This window comes from Mixophyes fleayi, chromosome 6 (assembly GCF_038048845.1).
Source record: "Mixophyes fleayi isolate aMixFle1 chromosome 6, aMixFle1.hap1, whole genome shotgun sequence".
Classification (NCBI taxonomy): domain Eukaryota; kingdom Metazoa; phylum Chordata; class Amphibia; order Anura; family Limnodynastidae; genus Mixophyes; species Mixophyes fleayi.
This window is the reverse complement of record NC_134407.1, coordinates 171,196,682-171,220,470: the sequence shown is the minus strand read 5'-3', so window position 1 is coordinate 171,220,470 and position 23,789 is coordinate 171,196,682. Positions and strand designations below refer to the sequence as shown.

At 37.4% G+C, this 23,789-nt stretch overlaps 1 protein-coding gene across 2 annotated transcripts in view; it reads left to right on the top strand.

Annotated features, from left to right (window-relative positions):
• ZNF652 (zinc finger protein 652) overlaps nt 1–22,871 on the top strand; it is a 33,848-nt gene extending 10,977 nt beyond the window's left edge. Inside the window, exons 2-7 of one of the 2 annotated variants that reach the window (XM_075177198.1) lie at nt 3,622–4,699; nt 5,750–5,776; nt 14,938–15,085; nt 17,444–17,559; nt 19,105–19,249; nt 20,788–22,871. In XM_075177198.1, the coding sequence (XP_075033299.1) occupies nt 3,743–4,699; nt 5,750–5,776; nt 14,938–15,085; nt 17,444–17,559; nt 19,105–19,249; nt 20,788–21,308 (1,914 nt within the window). In that variant the 5' untranslated portion in view covers nt 3,622–3,742 and the 3' untranslated portion in view covers nt 21,309–22,871. The remainder of the gene's footprint in view (nt 1–3,621; nt 4,700–5,749; nt 5,777–14,937; nt 15,086–17,443; nt 17,560–19,104; nt 19,250–20,787) is intronic. The other variant, XM_075177199.1, reaches the window with a different exon arrangement.
• Nucleotides 22,872–23,789: the final 918 nt, after the last annotated feature.

Sequence of the window (23,789 nt, the reverse complement as noted above, 5' to 3'; positions counted from 1 at the left end):
TTGCAGCGAATTAATTCGACTCTATGTCTGACAGTTATGAAGGTTTTCAACGACATGGAATATCATTAGAAAAATCATTGCAGGGATTCATGGATTCGTCCATTTTCAACAGGTAGTCCTTAAGCCAAATGAAGACACTGGCCTTTCTAGCACCCTATTCTCCGTTTTCTCAGTGAACATTTTGTTTTAGGGCATTATAATTGTGGACGTAGATGTTTTGTGACCTATCCTATTAAGAAAGGGAAACCAAATAAGCGTTTCAATTGAAATTCTGAAGTGAAGTGCACCGATGGCTGACTGTACATTTGCAACTTAGATTTACAGAAATGCCAGAGAGTGTTTACTATGATATTTCTAAATAAGTGTTCCTTAGTTTTGCTGGTGTTTTACCATTATACGGTCTGTTCATTTCTCTGTGCCTATCTGACACTGGCCTTTTATGCTATGTCCTTGTTATTAGCTTTGCAGGTGGGACTGTGTCCACAACATAAGCTTGCCTTGTTCCTACAGCTGCATTTATATTCTGGTCGTTGCCACACTGAGGCATGCTTACTGTTGTTTTTGATTGGCCCGTTTGTCCCATGTGACTTGTCTCCATGGACCGATATTGAGTTTCTGTAAAGAATGGCTTCTCCTTTTGTGATTATATTTCTCTTAATAATCAGCTATTTCACAGGCTGTTAAGCCCATATACCCTCCCCCACTGCTGCTGGAGTTCTGCAATTGCATGGCTGCATAAATCAGTAGAAATACTGCTTCTGTGAAAGCAGTATAGAATATACTATTCATGAATGTAATAAACGAGCATGTCATAAGCTTCAGATCTGTTGAACAAGTGTGTTCTTTGAGACTTCTTAGAAGTTAGAAAAGTGAAAATGTATAGAAAATTCTACACAAATATTAATCCTTATGTCTGCCTGCCTTATTTAACTAAATATCTGGACATGCCCTATCTCTTATGCCATAAACACCGTTCTGCTAGGTTTTTTTCTATTTCCTCCTCTCCCCTTTATAATTTTTCGCTTAACACTCACTGACTGCTGTATATTTACACTATATGGAGTGTCCATTTTAAAAAATAAATTCTGGTCTTGTTTCTGACGCTTAAGGTGATCAACCTGTAAAAGCCTCTCTTGTTATATCTGTTTACTTGTTATGGAACAGCTTTATTGGCACAAATGTCTGAAATTTATTTACATAAAGCTCTAATGTGTGTGTGTGTGTGTGTGTAAATTGTATAGAAACGTTATTTATCCGGTTGGATAAAGATGGAAGTTGTTGCATTAATGTTAGTAGTTTGACTTTGATTATAACTCTGTAATGTCTGTAAAGGGGTCCCCAATGTTTAACTCTGCTTTAAACGGGTTTCTTCAGCCCGTTAGGGGAGCCAACAATGGAAAGTGCATTTTGTATGACGAGACACAGGAATACTCTGCAAAATGGATGTTTTACCCAGGGTGACTTGCCTGTGTAAATCTGGCCACCTGCTACAATATCGTGAGCGATATTGTGGAGTGTGTGGCTACACAACTAGCCCCATAATCTGATAAAAATTTACTTGATCGTTATCTGGAATGTTCGGTCATGTTGCGACTTTGAGTATGCCCCACTGATGCCAAAAGCGATCCTGCTCCTTGGCCCCTGCATCGACTGGCTGTATTTTGTCCAATTTGGCCACCTACTTATGCACAAAATTGGACACTGATTTTGTTATTTAGCATCCAGGGTGGACAAGTAATCAAGATAGAGTGTCCCTCCTGTGCTCCTGTTAGTTGGGGAAAGGGTAAGGAATGCAGCCTAATATAACCCTAGGAAATACCTACTAAATTTCCACAGATACAATAAATTATACACAAAAAACGGGATAAGGCGCAGATGGGAAGGTGATAGAATCGGCGGGTATCTAAGCATCAAACAATGCCTGAGCATGTGTATACCACAAAACATTTAAACCAAAAATGATGAAAACAATATAATGTTCTTAGTCACAGTGGAATGTGTTGTGGATCCCAATATTCAGTGTCACAAGATCATCTTAATGGGGAACGTGATCATCATCAGGCGTGTTCTCATAAATGCTCACAAGTTCCACCGCATTATTCATATATAATCGGAAGACAAGAAGAAAACATTGATTCCCCAATAGTGTAGCAATCCAAGATAAAACGTTTAATAAACACAAGATAAAATTCACTTACATTTAGTAAGGAACACGGTGCATATAAAAGGTATCTTTTACACGCAACCAGATTTCTGCTGCTGTTCCATATCGCGGTCAAACTCCATGTAACTTCCGGGTTTGGTCGTCCCGGTAACCAGACTCAACTCACATTGGAACCCTACGCGTTTCGTCACTAAGACTGCGTCAGGGTTAACCTAACGCGTAGGTTAACCCTGACGAAGTCTTAGTGACGAAACGCGTAGGGTTCCAATGTGAGTTGAGTCTGGTTACCGGGACGACCAAACCCGGAAGTTACATGGAGTTTGACCGCGATATGGAACAGCAGCAGAAATCTGGATGCGTGTAAAAGATACCTTTTATATGCACCGTGTTCCTTACTAAATGTAAGTGAATTTTATCTTGTGTTTATTAAACGTTTTATCTTGGATTGCTACACTATTGGGGAATCAATGTTTTCTTCTTGTCTTCCGATTATATATGAATAATGCGGTGGAACTTGTGAGCATTTATGAGAACACGCCTGATGATGATCACGTTCCCCATTAAGATGATCTTGTGACACTGAATATTGGGATCCACAGCACATTCCACTGTGACTAAGAACATTATATTGTTTTAATCATTTTTGGTTTAAATGTTTTGTGGTATACACATGCTCAGGCATTGTTTGATGCTTAGATACCCGCCGATTCTATCACCTTCCCATCTGCGCCTTATCCCGTTTTTTGTGTATAATTTATTGGACAAGTAATCAGAATGTTTCCAGCAGCACATAGTATTTCAGCGAACGTGCTGTACATGTAGGAGGCAGCGCCCTATCCACTTGTATTGGTGCGGACGGAGCTGAGTGTATAATGGAGGAGCTAGATCCTCCCATTAGCAAAGTAGTGATGTAAGTCCCCTGATGCTGGAAGTTTGAGTCATACAGACCTCTATATGAAATTAAATTTGTATATACAACTTATTTTTATTTTTTTATCTACTATAGCACACTTAACCTTTTACAAGTTGTCATCTTCTGTGATTACGGTTCTTGTGACTTTATGATCGATTCTAGGCACACTTTTTCTTTTGTTTAGCTAGAACCCCTTTTCCCCTGTGTAGCACACTAGGAAGCCATTCATTACATGTATTGAAAAGCCAGACCACCACATCTGGAAAAGAGATTGCTGTTGGCACTGTTGAACCAAACCTTTTTTTAGCAATTTAATCCGTTAGAATATTGTGTATAGATCACCTGCTTTGACTACAGCACAGGTCTTTTTTTGGTCCTGGGTTTATTACATTCCTCCAGTCCCATGTTGACAGTCTTGTCCTCTGTGCTATCAGATTATTATCCAGGTGGAGCATAGCTAAATGGGAGTGGTTTTCTATATGTTGGCACCCATTTAATAGAGAATGCAGTTATTTTAGCTAATTATTTGCTTTTGTTTTTGCAGGCAAGGCTTTCCACGGACCATAATGTCTAGATTGCCCTTGGATTCCTAAAAGTACAGCACTCAAGAAAGTGTCTTATTAACATCTTTCCATATACTTTACAGTGATTCTGAACATTTAGAAATGTTGCGTCCCTCAAATCTTCAGCCTGACCCAATGGGTCAGGCTGCCAACTCCTGCCAAAAATTGCTGGATGGTCGCCCTTCAGATGTTTCTGGAATGGGACTTGATGACCCATTGCGAGCTGGTGTTCCAACTTCATTTTATCATAGTACAACTCAAGAAATTGATTTGACAAACCGGCAATTCAAACGAGAAACAGGTGCACCTTATTCGGTTATGATGGACACTAAAGTAGGAAAGCCACATCTCCTTGAACAAGAGCAAGCATTTTTTCGGGACAATAAGCCAACCAATGAGGTTCGACCTGTTAAAGGAGAGAGACAGAATTCTGGAGAATCGGAGGAGGATGATGACGATGAGGAAGATGATGACGACGATGAGGAAGATGATGAGGATGATGTGAATTACAAAAGAGAACAGATAATTGTGGAAGTAAACCTTAATAACCAAACATTAAATGTCTCTAAAGCAGATAAAGGGGTGGCCAAGGAGTCTTCCCACATGAAGACCAGTAGTGATGAGGAGGGAGGTGACTCTGGCGAGGATGAACAGGACAGCCATGAGGATGAAGAAAATGAATCTCACCACATTGGAGATCAGACCAATATGGAACATGTGAACCAGGACCAAAAAACTGAAAACTCCAAAATGCTATCGGGTGATGGAACTACACTTGCCAACCCTAATAATGAACAGGTTAAAAGTGGTGAGGCTCCCAAACGGAAGAAGAAGACTCCCAAAGAACCAAAATCTCCTACTGACAAGGGAAAGGTTGAGGAGAAGGAGACACTTACCTGTGACAAATGTCCCCGGGTTTTCAACACACGATGGTATCTGGAAAAACACATGAATGTTACACACCGGAGGATGCAAATTTGTGATAAGTGTGGAAAGAAGTTTGTCCTGGAGAGCGAGTTGTCACTCCATCTTCAGACAGACTGTGAAAAGAACATTCAGGTATGTTCCATATCAGATGGTATTCTCCTCATACTGTACAAGAGAGTTATGGAAAGTATTTCATTAATCTTTTAAGGCTCCTTCACACACCCGTTTGAGCTGCATTTTACTCTGAGATCTAGGAGGACTGCAGACTACTATAGTGGATGTTTAACAAACGTGCAGCATCTGAAAATGTGCAATGGTGAAATATTTTGCTCAGCATGTATTAACAGCATCCTTCTATGTGAGATAACTGTGCTGGATCATTATTATGCTCCTTCATTGAAACTCAGTTGACACTACTCTTGCAGTGAAGGCACAGAGCAGAATGCAGCTTACACAGGTTGAGATCACCCTTAAGTTTTACCCTTCATCCTTCCAGTGCATCTTTTCTCTACGTACAGCACAGGCAGCCATTTAGTTGTCTGAACCATTATTCATGAGAATGCAGTCGATCAATTCACTAGGAATCAAGTGATGTCTGTTTTTCCTAGTGCATAGACTGCTTTGTTCAGGACTTTATTTCACAGGTTATTGAATTGATATGTTGCGTTCTTATTAACATTAGCTCAGCCTACAAAATGGCTGCCTTCACCGTGTGTAGCAACAGATTTACTCAATTTTGTCAGAGCTAAACTGCATCAAATACTTTATACATATCATCTTTGTTTCTGTTGATTTAAGAAATTATAATATCCTTATTTCTGTACATTAGATTTTTCTCATTTTATTTATTACTTAATGTAACAATATTATATACTTTTAGGTACTGTACTGTTTACTTTGAGCCTTTCTAACCTACTACTCTGCCTGTTGATATTACACTTGCTTAAATATAGGAAGATATTTGTGCCAAGATTTTAGGTAGAGGACTTGAAGTTTTAGGGAAACTATCACATAGAATCTTCTGTAAACATCGTCCCAAATCGTAGGGCTTTATATTGTATGCTTACATTGATCGGTTTTAAAGGCAAACGAACATTCAACAACATTTTCAGATGTGTTTTATTTATTTTTATTATGGTCATTCATAAGACCGCATATGTAAAACTTCTTTCCTTCAAACAGGGTTCCTGTAATCTGGTCCCAAAGATGGTGAGTAATAGCAACTGGAGGCAGTCATGATTGGCCACCAGGGCGTTTATTTGCATTTAATATTGTTCTGTTGCTGAACACACCCCTTCACTTATGATCTTAAGTGCCTAATATCAGTACAGGTCTTCTCTTGTTCCCAACACACTGTCACATTTTAGCCCAAATTCCACAGTAAAATAAACACAAAATGTGTGTTTATTACACTGACTTTTTTTTAGATGCCAGTGACACTGTTGATCCTAATTTATTTAATATATATGTCTGTGGACTTGCAACACATGTGTAGACCTGGTAGCTAAAATATTTTTGGTTTATTAAATTTAAACATGGCCCTATAAATCTGTTTTCTGTAATCCATGTATTTAGTTATGTGCCGTTACAAAGTGTTAACATCTCAAATATGCATTTATGTCTTGCACATTATTATATAAGGTTTTGACTGTTACAAATTGTCAGTGCTTGTTTTTGTAGGTCCATATTTCTCTTTTCTAGCAGCACAGCAGTTTTTTGTTTTCTTCCAATGTGTTTGTTTGAATTTAATAAACAAGCAATTATGAATAGCTGAGCTAAAGACAAAAAACATTCTTATCCCTGCCAAGTACTAAAGGTGCCCATACATACTGTGACTTTAATAATAAAGTATGTTAGTTTAGATCTAAGCAGCAGCTAGTGGCTGTGTGGTTGGGTCCAAAACAGACTGCCCATGCTTCATCAACATTTCACCAAGACATAGCAAATAGTGATAGAGACTGATGGAAAAATCTGTCAGCCCATGACTATGTTCTTTTTCCATGTGTACAGTCATCATTGAACCACACATATTTTCGTCTGTTTGTTCCGAGCATTCAGACCGGTTTATGTATGAGCACCTAAAAGCTGTCCATGCAGCTGCTGAAGAGCAAGTGGCTCTTTGAGAACTGGTTGTTTTACTCAACCCTGCACTTTCAGATTGGCTAAACATGCAGTTAGACCACACAATTAGCTCTACCTGGTTGCCCAGCCTTAGGGTAGCCTATATCAGCAAATCATCAACGTTTATTTGAAATCGGCATGTATGTGGTACGCCACCTACTACCAAAGATGGTCGAGATTAATTGAAATACTCTGAAAATGTAGTCGGCTTGTGAGTAATTATAATAGATTTTATGGCATCTGGCAGTTCAGCCTAACAGATCTGTCCATTTTGACCACTCATGTGTCTTCAGTGTTTAGCTATTCAGTGCTCACACTGGATCGCAATGTATCTTCAAGGGGGCTTATTGCATACCAAATATGAATACCTTTTTTGATTAGATTGGTCTGGATACTTATAGTCTTAGAACTATAGGAATTTTAAATATAAATCTATTTGTTCTGCACAAAATATTCTGTGTAGGATTCCTTTTTGTTTCATATTAAAGGAATTTTAAATTGAAAATAAACTTATTTAGAGATGTAACTTTTGCTTTCCGAAATGTTCTTTTGGTTTTTTTTCCATAAAATTTTATTTTAAGCTAAATAAGTCTAGTGCAATGTTTTATTACTGGTCATTATTGCCTCTGTATTTGAATATTCAGATATTAAATTTACCAGCAGACTTGCAGTTCTACAAGGGTTAGAGAGTAACAGATTGCCTTGTCCTTGAAAGATGGCAGCATACAGTAAAAACAAAACATTCATAAATGGTGTATATTTTCCCTTGTAATTGTAAATTGACGTCCTCTCCAGTTCGCTTTCTCTTCTCTGAGAATAGGCCACATTGGTTTAACCAACCATTCAAGTTCCCCTAAATGATGATATACCTCCTAATCCAATTTAAGGTTAACAGCCACAAAACAAATTGTGTTCCACTGCTAAAAGAAACTTGGATATTTTTTCTATCAACTAGTCTTGTTATGTTATTTCATTGCATAATACTACAGTTTTGCACATTAGGTTTCTGTTTTTTTCCATTTATTTTTCTTTTATATATAATCTGGAAGCGGTGGTAGTCATTTTAAATGACTGCCAAGAAAGATTCCTACACACAAAAAAACGAATTTCTGTAGTGTATGGATTACTGTGATGATCTGGATATGGATCACCAGGCAATAACTTCTGATTGGCTGCATGGTTTTAAAAGGGGATTCCCATCTTTCAAACGAAGGTTCCCCCCTGAGTGTGTAGATGCCAGTATTATGAAGATATTGCACTTTTTGTGTCCCCTACACTATAGTTTTTGGTGTTTTTTTCCACAGTGCAGTGGCCTGGATCTGCTCCCTCGGTGAAACCTGCACAGTGATGTCACATTGTGCAGATGCCCCCAATAGCAGTAAATGCTGGTGGGGAATAGTTAATGTGTGTTTTTCATTCATTTGAACTCCTTATGTAAAAGTTGTAAAAGTTATTCTTGGCGAACTTATCGCATTGCAAATAAGTAAAAATAGGGCTGGTCTTGGTGGTACAAAATATATCTGGCCAGTAAGAGGTTAAATATCACTCTGGATTGTGAGTCCACGAAAGGGGTTGAAGAGGTTCTTGTAATAATATCCTGAAAATAAATGCATTTGATCAGAAGTCATAGTTAAACTGGTACTCTAGTGGTCCACAAGCTCACTTGTACACTGTTATATGTTGGGAATTGGAGCTTTAATACTAGTTTTATGATGCAATATATTTACCAACAAAAACTTAATTTGAATACCTGCCCCACAATGAATCATACTTTATTTTGGTGTAAAATTTCTACATGGTAAGTATTGTAGACTGGACTTTTTTTGGGAGGCAAAACCAGCTCTTGTTTAAGTACAACTTCTATTGTGTGCCTTTATTAGAGTAGTTGTATTGTCCCCTTGCATTAAAAGCAGTGATTTTTGAAAGGGACAAGATGGTGTATTGGTATATGATGGTGGACCTGGCTCACAACCCACTCATATACCAGTCAGATGTGGCCCTCTTAAGCCCAGTATGGTCCTTTCCACCTTTCAAATTTCTCCCAGGCTAGTCACTGTTTTTAGTGTTGCACCTGGACATCTACTATTCATAATCAAATGTATTTAATTTTATAAATACCATTTTGACATACAGTACATGGCCAGAAGTATGTGAACACCCCTTCTAACAACTGTGCTTGGCCATTTCAGCCACACCCATTGCTAATAGGTGCATACAGCCATGCAAACTTCATAGTCAAACATTAGCAGTAGAAGGCCTTGTATGGAAGCGCTCAGTGACTTTCAATGTGGAACTGTCATAGAATGCCACCTTTCCAAATAGTTAGTTCGTCAAATTTCTGCTCACCTAAAGGGACTGTCAAGTGCTGTAGAGTGTAAAAATAGTCTCTTTGATTGCAACCCTCTCTACAGAGTTCCAACTGTCTCTGAAAACTATGTAGACACAAACTGTTCATCAAGCGCTTCATGGATTAACTTTCCATGACTGAGCAGCAGTACACAAGCCTCAGATCATAGTCGCAATGCCAAACGTTACCTGGAGTGGTGTAAATAAGTGCATTCTCTGGAGTGATGAATTGCGCTTCAACATCTGCCAATTTACTGTCAACTGTAAAGTTTAGAAAAGGAATAATGGCCTGGACCTTTAAGTTCCAGTGAAGGGAAATCTTAATGCTACAGCATACAATGACATTCTAGTGGATTATGTGCTTCAAGTTTGTGATAGCTGATTGGGGAATGTCCTTTTCTGTTTCAGCATGACCATACCTCTGCAAAGCAAGGTCCATCAAAAAATGATTTTCAGAGTTTGGTGTGGAAGAATTTGACTGGCCTGCACAAAGCCCTGATCTCAACCAATTTAACACTTTTGGGTTGAATTGTAACACCAACTGTGAGCCGGGCCTTCTCAGTGCCCATCTCACTAATGCTCTTGTGGCTGAATGGATGAGAATACCCACAGCCATGTTCTAAAATGTAGTGGAAAGCCTTGCAGTAGAGTGGAGGCTGTCATAACAGCAAAGGGCAGGACCAACTCAATTTTAGTACCCATGGTTTGGGAATGAAATGTTCAACAATCAAATTTGGATGTGATGTTTGGGTGTCCACATACGTTTTAGTCATGTAGTGTACATTTGAGGAACTCCAAATCACCTACACAGCACCAGCTTTTTGATCACACCACTTGGGGGCATATTCAATAAGTTGTGATGTTCCCCACATTTTTTACGGTAATACGCTACCGTAACATTGAGGATTTATGTTTGCATACCCTACGGGACAAAGGGAAATCCGCAATGTTGCGGTACAGTTGAGTGCTTTTGTGTTCATTCCGAAGGCACGTTGCGAGCAATTGAATATGCCACTTATGTGTAATATTTACCCATAAATACTTGACCACAGTTTAGCTACTTGGCAAATCTCATGTATTCTGCAATTTTACCCTCCTTTGATCTACTGTTGTAGTATATTTTAAGACTTCAATTCAGAATTTGCAGGAAGAATCCTATGTCCAATTCTCATCGGTACAACAACTGAGGGTTCTTTCTTACAGCATAAATAATGGTGGAGGATAATGTTCAGTGCCAGGAGAGCAGCATTCGATTGGTTGTGATCTGCAGGGCTCAGCCAATTATTTACTACTTTTATTTTTTTTGTAGCCTGAATTAGTTCGGATATTTCAGGCTATCTCCTCTTTTCAAACTTCTCTGAACTCTCTCAGAAAGGAAGTATGCTGCTGGTCTAACAGTGTGGGAGCTGCATAAACCAGGGATTATACAATGGATCTCTGTATTGATTCAAGTTTTCCTTATCTAATGTAAGGTCGTATAAACATTAGTATATTTCTGCACAGATAATCCTATTTATTTACATATTGACATTAATTTGTGTGATTGAAAGCTCTTGTCTAGAGACTAGAATATAACTGGCTTCCTATGGCCTCAAGTTTTATTCAACAACAACAACAGTTTGACAATTTAAAAAATAAAATCAGTTTAATTTTCTTCTTTAAAAAAGAGAGATTCAACACTTTGTATAATCAAAGTGGCAATGCCGTTTTTCACTTCCATTTAAAGGGAAAACCTGTTATTTAAGATGAACTAGGAAATATATCATGAATCAACATTTTGATGATGGTGATTTTTATCTATAAGCTTAAAAAAATAATTTGCGCAGGAACCTTGTTTACTAACTTATCTGAATTAGCCACAGTAATTAAAATGACTATAGATTTTAGTGGTAAAATAAAATATTGTCCTCTACAATACAGTTACGTCCAGTGAGCATAGGATGAAATGCTTCTTTAAGTTTAAAAGAAAACCAGCGCTAATACTCCTCATTCCATACCACAAGTATTTAAATGCAAATATTTCACACTGTACAGCAATAAACGGTAAACAAATTTTAAACACCTTTAAATATTTTATAAAATTGAACACCATAAAATGTAATAAAATCTGTATGTTCATAAATAAATTGCATGAGAATATTCAGTCTAGGACCAAAATGTATGGTAACAAACTGGTTATACTTAAAGAGCTTTAGATGGTGAATATCCCAGCTGTACTTGGGAACAGTTAGTTTGTATGTGGGTCTGCTTGTGGGATGGAACAAGGAGTATTGGCACTTTTTTTGTCTTTAATTTTCTTCTTTTATAAGGTGTACAATTTCCCTGAATGAACTGTGTTTTATTCCATTATATTTGTATTTTTTTGCACCATAGACAAATAACTTTTCAGAGTAGGTACAAAAGCTGGTGTCTACTCAATGGGATGTTCACATGGGAGGTGCCTTTGGTACCTAATCAGCTTGTTTTAAACAGGCCGAGCCAGAAGAGGTGAGTGAAGTGTAGCCCATGGGACAATTATAGTGAGGGAGCATCCTGCCAGTCCTCCATACTTATAAACACATTTGGTTTTTATTTGGATATACTTTTGGTATAGTTTAAAAGGATGAGAAGCTAGAGGTCAGCCCTTTATAATGGGACTATAAGGATCCATGTGGTATTTCACTGGTGAATGGAATGCCTGAACAAAGATGAAGATTTGCAGTATCACCTATATATGCCTTGTGTACAAGCTGCCTGCTGTACAATTAAATAAGGTAGCTATTTTGTGGCGCTTTGTTCGAATGGCCAGTGGTCAGCTTATTTCCAAGGTGTAATATAAGCTAAAGATAGTTCTGCATTGTTCATGGAGAACTTTTAGGAACTAACATCTTTAAGAGAAGTAGAATAGAAAACATTACCAACATACTGATGGTGGAATAACTAAACTATATAAACAAAGCAATATATTTTCTTAAGTGCTGCATTCCATAATGGCCTTTGATATATCTTCATGTAGGATAAAATGAAAAGCTATATTTAAACCTAAGCGGGTGTATGAGGTTGTCTGTTTTTGCCAATGATGGCTGGGATTTTTGTGAATGATTAAGGTCTCGAGGAATTATCTGAGAACCATGTGTAGATTTGGTTGTTTACAAAAGTAAATATTTGCATTTGATATTTATAAAAGGCTGCTTATTAGCGAGCTGGAAAATACACATGGAGAAACCACAGTCTGTATATGGAATATTATATGCCCTTCTGTATAGGAGTATATTTGAAGTCTGCAAAGGGTTCTGTAACCATATAAAGGTACAGGTCACAGATTTTTGAGGTGAACTCACAAATTATAAGCAATGAAATCAGGACTCACAATTGAGACAGATATTGTGTGTGTGTGTGTGTGTGTGTGTGTGTGTGTGTGTAGATAAAGATATAGATAGTGTGTTTGTGTGTATTTAATCACTTGTGTATTATATAGACTACACTCAGTACAGCCATCACGATCTGCAGCAGGTTGCCATTTTACGTAGGAGGCCTGTCTCCAATATAGCAGTCACAATTACTGACACTTGCTCTGCAGATATGACTTGGATTGGTTGACTCTGATCTGCAGTGGCATGCCAGGTCCACATGGAACATGTATTTTAGATTTATAGTTCATACCTGAAAAATTTAGTTTTGGTGTTTAGCTACTTTAGACTGTCATATTGTTGTTTAAGACCGAAAACAATGATAGCAAGCATTTAAATTGTGTACAGTGTACATTTATCTAGTGATGGTTGGTAGTATACCTTTCTCAACTTTTAATTTGTATGTGTTTAGGGTGTTTAAAGGCCTGCTGAGGAGATGCGTAACTGCATAATCCCTGAGAAAGGGGTTAGTTAGCAGACATGGCCAATTAGCTTGTTCCAGTGGGATCTTGGTAATTGGTTTCTTGTCTACAAGGTTGCTGTTCTAAGGGTGGTGTCTCGCAGGCAATTTAATTGCTGCATTTAAAACACAGCTTCCAATCTTTCCAAATGAAAATAATTTATGAGTAGTATGAAGCAGCTGTCCCATGAGCACATTTCTCGATCAAACAGGCTTTAAAACACCGATGGCTGCGTTTTGGACAAGTGTCCAAAGCATGCAATAAAACCGCTCTTCAATTGAAATCCATTGTAACTTGTAAACGTTTATTACAAGATTTAAAAGCACTGTGCTTTTCCATCTACAATAGGAACTCTAAAATTATGCATGATTGCTTGTGACGTTAGAGAAACGCTAGCGTGTAAAGCACCACTGCGCCCTCCCCCCACCTAACTGCTATATAGGCTGGTGAGATGTTTTAGATTTGTTAAACTTTGCATGTTTTGACAAATTCATCGTGGTTTGTGTATTGCAAGACCAGAATTTTTTGGTTTTAGTAAATTTGGAAAGTAACACAATCTACTTTTAAAGATCATTGAATCTGCATTTTTTTTTTTTTTATATTGCTGCATACAGTGTTGAAAAATAACAACTTAAGCCTGTGGTTGTGGTCATCTCCCGGTTGCACTAACAGACCCCTCTAAAGCCGGAAGACATCTGACTGCTCAGCCTATGCATAGAGCTACCAGATCTTATCCAAATTTTTGACCACCTATATGTGTTTACAAATTGGACACTGGCCTGCAGTTTGTCACCTGGAACAGGCCATATATAATACTTACCACTATCCTCAGTGCACAGAATTACTCGATTGACTGTTTCAACCAAAGGAAAAGAAAAATATTCCAATGTTTAATGTTAAAGTGTAAATGAGCAAAAACATTTTTTCATGTGGCTAATAATGGTGGATAATATCTAGACTTTGCTGTAATTATAGTAGAACTCTGGTTACTAATAATCTTTTAAACACTAGCTGAACTTGATAGGGACTCGGCTTAACCTGTGTCAAATTGGCTAAAGTAGAGGACAGCCTATAAATCATTATAATGGTACAGCTGTTTGTGCATTTTCATCTAGATGTGCTTCAGTTACATTCTTTAAAAAATAACTCCTAACAGTAGATTAGGGATGCTTATAGAGGTCTGAAACGGGTAGGAGGTTTTTATTTTTTTTATTAGCAGAACCTGAGTAAGTCAGATTCGAACCTTGGAGGAATCTTCAAATATAGTATTTTATAGTACCTGTTCGTTGAGATTGGACCAAACCTGTCCGCTTCAAATACAGTTTAATAGTGAGAGCTAATCCAGGTGTTCTGTGAGACAGTAACCACCACACCTGCAGGAGTTGTCCCAGTGATTTATCGTTGAGCATTACCTGAATGCAGAAGTAATGGTTTATCCACATGCTGTACAGCAGCAACAGTGTTACATCTGTTTGGAGTGGCAGACTGTTGGAAATATTTACTGCTGCAAATTTATGGTGGACAGGTGCTAATGAGTTAACTAGTTAAGTGCCCCTGTCATTTACACAAGGGGAAGTGGAATTTAAAGTGTTAATTTGCTAGGAGCCATCACTGAGTCGCTTTATGGCTGCTATTCTTTGCAACTGAACCATCATAGTAATAAGGTGGCAGATGGAATTTTGATTAAGGGATATCAATGTAGAGATAATCTGAATTAAATTCTGTTCTCTGCTTCTGAATTTCAGATAACTTATCATAAAATTTAACATACCCCTGACTATAACACACTGATGTATTTTGACAACGTGCACTTTTGTGTGTTCACAAACGGCAGTCCTTTATATCACCACAGGATGAAGGGAAGATTTAAAGGCAAATGTTTTTGCTGTTCTAGATAAAACAATCTCGTACACAAGAAGCTATATTTATATGTTTAGATGCTCTGATAAGATACTGTCATTGACCCTGATTGTGCTGGTATTGTGCTGAAACATTTGGTGAATGTTGTAAGCTTCTGGACAAAGGGGAGCTGACCTCTCTCCTCTTTCCACAGTGCATTACGTGCAACAAGACTTTTAAAAAGCTCTGGTCCCTCCATGAGCATATTAAAATCGTCCATGGTTACGCGGAGAAGAAATTCTCATGTGAGATATGTGAGAAGAAGTTCTACACAATGGCACATGTCCGCAAACATCTGGTGGGTAAGTCATCCAGCCACTTTCTGCGCATTGTAGCTGACGTACACTTGTCTCACGGCTGGCCATCCAGTAAGGTGGCTTCCAGATACTTTGAGGAAGTAAGGACTGCTACGTCAGATGACATCTTTACATATGTATTTCTGCTGAAAATATTATACAGTAAGGAAGGGAGCATTTATTGTTGCCATAAAGGGTTATTATACACAGGGTGTACATTTTAAACTATATACAATATTTCCCCTTTTGATCATTTCAAATGCATACATCCTATAATTATAAATTTATTAAGTCGATAGATCTTGTGCAAGTGTAAACAAGTTGCATCAATTGAGTTATTTATGTTAAATATTCTCTATTGTCAGAATCAATGATGTGCATTGAACTAATAGCCCAAAAACAAGTTTTCCCCCACCTACCCCTGTCCATTGTATCATGAAAGGACTGTCAATACAGCTTTTAGCAAACTCAAACGGATACACTGCTGGATCCTTTCTCTTCTTTCCCTTCCCTCTTTTTCCTGAAACTTTCACACGTAGTGAATAGGTGAAGCTGCGTCTAATCCATGACGCTACTTAAGATGTATCTCATGAGGGGTAGCAGTTGTATATGCAGTGTGCCTAATCCATTAGAGGTGTTTTCAAGACATGAGGAGAGAGAACGGGACTATTAATGAACCATTACCCAACAGAATGCCACCTTTCTTGTTAGTATTTGCAAAAGCAGGTTTTAAGTTTGAAATTTGGCCTATAAATTGCATGTTGCATTTTTCAGGGCAAAAAAGTATGGTATAGGACTCATTTCAGGGTAATGATTGTATGGACATATTGGATAAGTATGCAATAACGTCCACATGCATAAATAAAAATGGCAAAACATGTTTTGTTTTTTTCATAAATCAGCTTTTTAAATGTTAGGTGGTAATGTAAATTGTGTACATTAAATATCAATACTTGTTTTCAGAATGCATTCTATATTTTAGCCACTAGGTGGAGATCTTACTGCAGCATATTGGAATAGAGGATATGTTCTTAATTGGAAATGGCACATTTTTTGGGGGACAAATGGTCATATTTTTTTTTTTATGCCAACATAGCAGGTCTGTCTGACGTAAATGAGTCACATGTATACATACCATTTCATAGGGAGTAATGGAAAGCTGCAGCTCTTTGCATGGATGGGTCCTCTTTATAAGTAATATTTATGTTAGCTTGTCAGCATGTATATGCCAGCCATAAAACACATTCATTTATTTTGGATATTAACTTCTACCACATAAAATTGCTAAATGAACACTGCTAAACTAGTAAATAAAATAAATATAAGACTTAATTCTGCCACATTTTAAATTAGAATATAAGACCATGTATGTATTGAAGATAATCCTTATATAATCTTAACACATTATTCATTTCTAAATGTTTTCAGGTTACATCATGTTTTTTATTAAAATATTAGCTATTTAATTATACCTTTTTACAAGCCAGGAATCTATACCATTCCATAACGTACTTTAGACTGGTTAGTGAAGAAGATTGGTTCATGTTCAGTACATTTTGAAATGTCTATATAATTACATTTTAAAACCTATAAACCCTAACGTTCCAAATGATTCCTTTGTATACCATACAGTTTACTTTGAAAAACAAGTCAGTGTTCTTTCAGGACACGAAGAAAAAAAATATATTGTAAAATGTAATTTTTGAACTGCATTACCCATCATGACCTGAAGGGTGAAGTTAGTTTGTCCGCACAAGAAATTGAACATTTGTAATATCTGTAGACCACATTAGCATTAACTGTGGTGGGAGGAATGCATACATACATGAATTTCAATCATGGAATAGTCAGTCATATTCATATTCCTATCAAATGGCTATTTAATATTCTGACTTTTAAATGTATGGTAATGTTCATTGATCTATGATACAAAAAAGCAAGCAAGTTAATGTATGTCTGTTATATTTATTTATAGTCTGTTATATTTATTATATATATTTAACAAATTAACAATTTAAAGCAGCAGCTTGTAAAGCAATTATACTGGTTGGTTAGGTTTTACTTACGGAGCAAAGGGTTAGTGACACATGTAGAGTGCTAATGGTTTGGGGTTAAAAATATGAGTGGGGAGGGGGGGGGGGGGGAGACAAAGGATGGATATAGTGGTGATAGGGAGGAGTGTGGAAGAAACATGTGGAGGAGATGTATTGTCAGAAAGGTAACCATGATTTCTAAGTTGTGTTTTGTTTTTGTGTTTTTGTTTGTTTGTTTTTAATAATATTCCCAGATGAGGAGAGTTGTTATATTGGTACCAGAGACTCTGTATGTGGCCATTTTTAACATTTTGTTCTGCTTTCTATACAGCTCACACAAAAGACATGCCATTCACCTGTGAGACGTGTGGGAAGTCATTCAAGAGAAGTATGTCCTTGAAGGTTCACTCTTTACAGCACTCGGGAGAAAAACCTTTCAGATGTGAGGTGAGGTGTGAGTCATTTGCTCCCTTCTCTGTGCCAAGCACCTGATATTTAAATGTTCCCATTTATGCTTGTGTGTGCCTATAGTTTATTATAGGAATGCAAGAATATTATAGGCATTGCTTGATTAGGTACCAAAACAAGGTTCATTATATTGTAATCATCATTTATTTGTTCAACACCACTGTATTACACCAGAGAATACTGAATCATTCACATCAGTCCCAGCCTCATTAGTGCTTTCAGTCTGTTCCCTACCATTTTTTGTTCAAAGCCAACTAACCTACCCCTGTGTTTTAGACAGTGGGAGGAAACTGGAGCCCCCAAGAGCAAACACAGGGAGAACATACAAACTCCACACAGCTGTTCCCTGGTTGGAATTGAACCCATGGTCCTAGCACTGAGAGGTAGCAATACTTAACCTCAGTGCAACTATGCTGTTCATTGGCTGTGTATCTGCTGTAACACCTTGTAGGAGTTTCTAATGGGCATCCCTAGAAAAACATGACATGGTTGTTCCAATAGGCTATCCTGTTTATTGAACAATTCATGTACATTACGAATGGAGATTGTTAATTGCACCTGCCGCATACATACTAGAGAGAGCCATTTAGTGCGATGAAACTATTTTTATAGGTTCACATATAGACCCAAAGATTTTTAAATCTGACCCATAGAGATAAAATGCACTATTCTATGTTTACCTGACATTCCACTGCAGTGTATTTTTGCCACAGCATGTTTGCAACCCTTCCTAACATGGCAACCTGCTGCACGGCCGTGAACGTGCATGGCGGACACCTGTAATTCAGTATAAGCTCTCCAGTTACTTAATGTTGTTTAGTTCCGTAATACACAGCCTTTGCTATGTATTTTAAACAGCTCTTTAATTAGAATGCATTCTGTTAGTCCACTAGCAACTAAAGACATCACAGAGATTCTTAGTGAATTGATGGGCTGCATTCTCTCTCATGAATATTACTGGAGCCTAAAAACTATTTACAGCTTTTAAAGGAATTCTGCATCTCAAGCGTTGTTTGGTGTTAAAAATAAATAGCACTTTATCAAACATCTGATTACATAGGAGGTGGCTATAAAAAAAAATAAAATAAACATCAAGAAGGTAAAAAAGGACTACTATCAATATGGGGCACACCTTGGGGGGGGGGTGCTTATGACATTGAGTTACAGTATTTGTGATTCTAAATAATGTACATCATTTCATAAGCACCCCTGGAATGCACTATAGTACTTTTTTTTTTTTTTTCTCCTTTTTTCTTTATAGCCAACACCTCTTCTCGTTTTTTGATTATGCTACTATGGGAACAGCTTATGATATAAATGTAAACGTAATTTTTCAGCTAAGTATAATTACTTTACCACAATAGTTCTAATTTTTAGTGCAGAGGGTCTCCCTACTCTACATTATTTTATTTAAAAAAAAAAAAAAATTTTAACTTTTTTGAAAATGTCCTGATGGCATGTTGTGTATCATTATGGAGTAGCTTTATGCTATAACCCTCACCCAGGACTTGTTTCTGTTTCCAGAACTGTGATGAGCGGTTTCAGTACAAGTATCAGCTGCGTTCACATATGAGCATCCACATTGGACACAAACAGTTCATGTGCCAGTGGTGCGGTAAAGACTTCAACATGAAGCAGTATTTTGATGAGCATATGAAAACACACACTGGTAAGAGTCTTCCCTCCATTGTTTTCCCCCTTTATCTGTGTGTGTTCTGTTATGCATTGGTTACGTTATGAAGAAGATAACTACGGTTCTGCAGTTGTTTCTTCCTAGACGGTGGGACCTTCACTTTATATGCAACTGATCCCTATCCATTAACTAGGAGCCACAGATCTCCATGAGGCATGAGTTCACTGGCTCCTAGGGAATTCTACCAGCTGCATTCTTATGAATATCGATTCAGCTCCCAAAACTCCTGTCTCCACTTTATGTAGGTGACGGATGCACTTTACTTTTTTGTCAATAAATAATCTTCAATAAATATTCAGAAATTTTGGAGGTTAATGTTGTATTTAATTTTATTAGTACATGATGTACACTAATTCATTATTGGTAGCAAACTAGTTAAAATTTGATAGTTAAAAAAAACAAAACATTGTTTTATGCTTAATATGACAACTGTTCTATGTCAAAGTTAAACAAACAAACAAAAATATCAAGTTAATATAATTGTTACTGATTTGTAATTCAGTACTTTGTGCTTATTGGCCAAAAGCAACTAGGTCTCCCTAAATGATTGCTCTATTCACACATTAAGCCTGTCTCAGGCTTTTTAAAGCTATAGACTACATTATTTGATTATTTAGTGATGGTACCAGTTGCCATCAACATAGTAACAAGTAACAGACTTACACTTGTATCTCCTGTAATAAACTGTAAAAACAAATCTGAGAGCAAAAGCTGGTCAATGTACAGTCACATGTAAGGAAAGTTAGATGAATCATATCTCCCTGTAAGAAAAAGACTGCTGGTGGAGTGCTTATTTAATGTATACACAAATTTTATTTTGATGTACATTGTTAAAAGGCCATCCATATTCTGTATTTGTAAACAACACAACTGATCTTGGTGATTGTTCATTTTAAAAATAGTCAGTTCTTTTAAATACCACAGTTTCAAGCGTTATGTATATATGCTGTGGGCAATGACAAATTGTTTTCCCCTCATTTCAGTCAATTGGGTGAGGATAGAAAATTCCCCTATATAACATTCCCAGAACCACTTGATACATAGGTCAAGGGAAGCTTGGGGCTTTTTGATAAAGTGCAGACTGTACTTTCCTTTTACAAACCTGGTCAGATGAGGTTCTCATGCGCCTGAAAAGAAAATATTTATACAGTACTAGTGTATTGCATCCATAAGAGTTCCAAACTGAGGGACCTCTTGATAAAAACATGTAGATCACTAGTGTCTCTTGTTTTTCAGTAAGTATAATGGTGGATCAATGTAGAAACAATAACTTTTTTTTTTTTTTTTTTTTTTTTTTCTGATCAGTTGTCTACACTGATTATTATTATTTTTTACATTATCACACAATCAGTGCAAAACCCTTGAAATATAAATATAGTCATTGTGTAATTCCAATAGTATATGTGTCATCTTATGCACTTGGACTTGCATGTCCTTTACAGAAGTTATGAAACAATGTTTTGTTTTTTGTTTTGTTTTTTAAAGCACTGTTTTCTTTCTTTTTTTTTTTGCAGGAGAGAAACCTTTTATCTGTGAAATCTGTGGCAAGAGCTTCACCAGCCGCCCAAACATGAAACGCCACCGCAGGACCCACACGGGTGAGAAGCCTTACCCATGTGACGTTTGTGGTATGCGCTTCCGTTTTTCCAACATGCTAAAGGCTCACAAGGAGAAGTGCTTCAGAGTCACCAGTCCAGTGGGTGTTCCCCCAGCCTTGCAGATTGCTCTTAACAATCCCTCACAAGTTGTCACCAACCTCCAAACAGGTCATGTGCCACCAAGCAGTCCCACGCCACCCCTGAACCTTAATGTGCTGAGCTCCTTGCCTCCTCGACCCATCCCACATCCATTTTCCCACCTTCATCTGCATCCACATCCGCACTCCCATCCACATCACTTGGCAGTACCGCCGGTACCACATCTGCCTCCACCTCCAGCTCTCTTTAAGAGCGAGGCATTGAATCACCGTGGACAGACCGATGATAGTTTCCTACGGCACCTGGCAGAGAAGACCAGTGCTAGCCAACATCATTAATGGCAATGGCAAGCTACAAGTAAAAGTGCCAGCCTAATGGGGTTGGAGCCCCAACATAGATCTTATTGAACAGCAGCATATGTCTAGGCTACAACTACACAACAGGCCCTTGTTACTGGCAGAGTGCATTAAAGGGTCGCAAAAGTGGAGCGCAACCAGACCCTGTTTTGGGAAATGACTGTAGCGTAGAGCAGTGTTGCCCCAATGGGGTAGCTGACTCGTGATCACTACTCAAGCATTATTTTAACCTATAAATTGTCATGACGGTATCATCAGTCTGACCCTACAAGTGGCACAGCAGTGGGAGGGGGTTTACTGGCAGTAACCCAGAGTTTGCAGATTACCTGACCCAGGCTACTTACCAGGCTTAAAACGAGTTAAGAAATAACTTAACAATTGCCATGATGAATGGCCCCAAATGGATGGATTACAAGCTACTCTGGGAAGGCGGAGAAGGAACTTTAGGGTATTTTCTCTCCCTATTGTATACTAATGTCTGAGACTGACAATGTCCTTAAAGCATTAAAAAAAAGGTTTTTTTTGCTCCCTTAACTCCTCATGTTACAGCCCTACGAAGGTATACCATTATGTCTGAAAACGATTAGACGGCTCCCATACATATTATTTTACTACCAAAATTATTTTAGAGGATTTTTTTTGTATAGACTGAATCTAGTCTGATGTATTTCAACAAAGATGTGTAATTTTTATTTTATTTTGTGTAGCTCTCCCCTTCGTCCCTATTTTTTTTTTATTTTTTTTTAAACATTCAGAAAGAAAAAAATATTCACAAAGTCCCCCCAATTTTTTCTGGCCTTTTGGTAATACTTTCCGCTCCAGATTTGTACAAGTGGTGTGCATTTAGGACCTATTTTACCTTTAAAAGTGCAGTCCCCCTTGCTGGTTATAATATAAAGTTTATATTTCATTACTCCCTGATCACACCCACAGTGTATATGGCACCTAGAAACCTGCTGTCCTTTTTTAAAAGTTTTCAAAACTTTTTGCCATAGTGTATAAATATTGGATTCGAACATTGCTGCCAAGCCATAGTAATTACCAACACATGCATTGGTAAGAATAAAACATTGCGGCTGTGCGAGCAAAATGGAACTGCACCTTTAAAGTTTATTCCCTTTTAGTCAATGTTGAAATCAACAATTTTCTAATAAAATCCTTCCTTTCCACCTGTTTCAATGACCACTCAGAAAATGTGTTTTAAATAAAAAAACAAAAAAACAAATATAAACTATAAAGTACCAAGCACTTTAAAGGAGAATCGGCTGTCCCCTTTCTATGATGTAAATGGACAAGTGATAGGTCACTAGATGATATGAACTTGAAGTGACGAATGAGTGGTGTGGAGCAATTGACATGGAGTCACGCAGGACGGGGAATCCAAGGTGTGATCATTTTTGAGGTGATATTAACTGGATTATGTGAATTTATATCCTAATATATTAGTTTTCAGACAATATTGCAACATTGATAATAAAGGGCTTAATAGTGGAGCTGGAGCTTAATTCTTAATCATTTGCTTATAAACAAATATGATTAATATTTCGACTGGTTCGTTTGGTCAGTTTACTGGTGAAATAAGCCAGCCCACAGCAAAAATGAGAGATGTTTCACTTGGCTGCAGGGCTCAAGTCAGGTAGTATGTTAATCATATAAACATTCAAGTATTTATTAGAATCGATAATTATTCAACACAATTATATTTAAATTGGTGGTTAATTTAAGTATACCAACTAACTCCTAAGTCCACTGGACTAAATTTAGGTCTACCACCTTCAGATGACTTAATTTTTTTGTCTTTAAATGAAATGCATTCTTTTGGCTTCCTTCTGTGTTTTCCAGACATGTATTTATATCATCAAGGAGAGGTTTTTTTTTGTGTTTTATTTTTCCTCCTTTCCATGGGATGCAACAGTGTCTAGATACCAGCAGTGTATGGAATGTAGGAATAATGAAAATAAATAGCTACTGATGGTATTAAGATAGGGATGAAAAGCACAGAATAAAGCTAGAATGAAAAAGCCACGCAATTGGTGCCCGTTTCAAATTCCAACCAATAAATTTAGTTTTCTGAAGGGAATAAAAAATGTTATTTATTGTGTGTTTGTGTTTGCACATTTAATCCACTGCTATATTTCATTGAAATGATCCTGTTTGTTTTACGGTGGTTCTACTGCAGCACTGTAGGAAAGAGGTGGACACCATAGCTAAATGCATGTGGTAAGAATCAAAGGGGGTAGTTACAGTGCCAGGAAACACTAAATGGTTTGTTTTAAGGTGCTGAAAACTTCCAGAAATAACAATGAAGAAGCAAATTCAAAATTCTTAATAGTTCTTTATAAAGTGCAAATCTGTGCCTAACATTTAGTGCGTTTCCAAGTACAGGTTACTGGTGCTGGTATCATCTCATGAACTGAACGAGAAAACCTGTACAATGTGCGTCTTGTCAAACCATATAACATT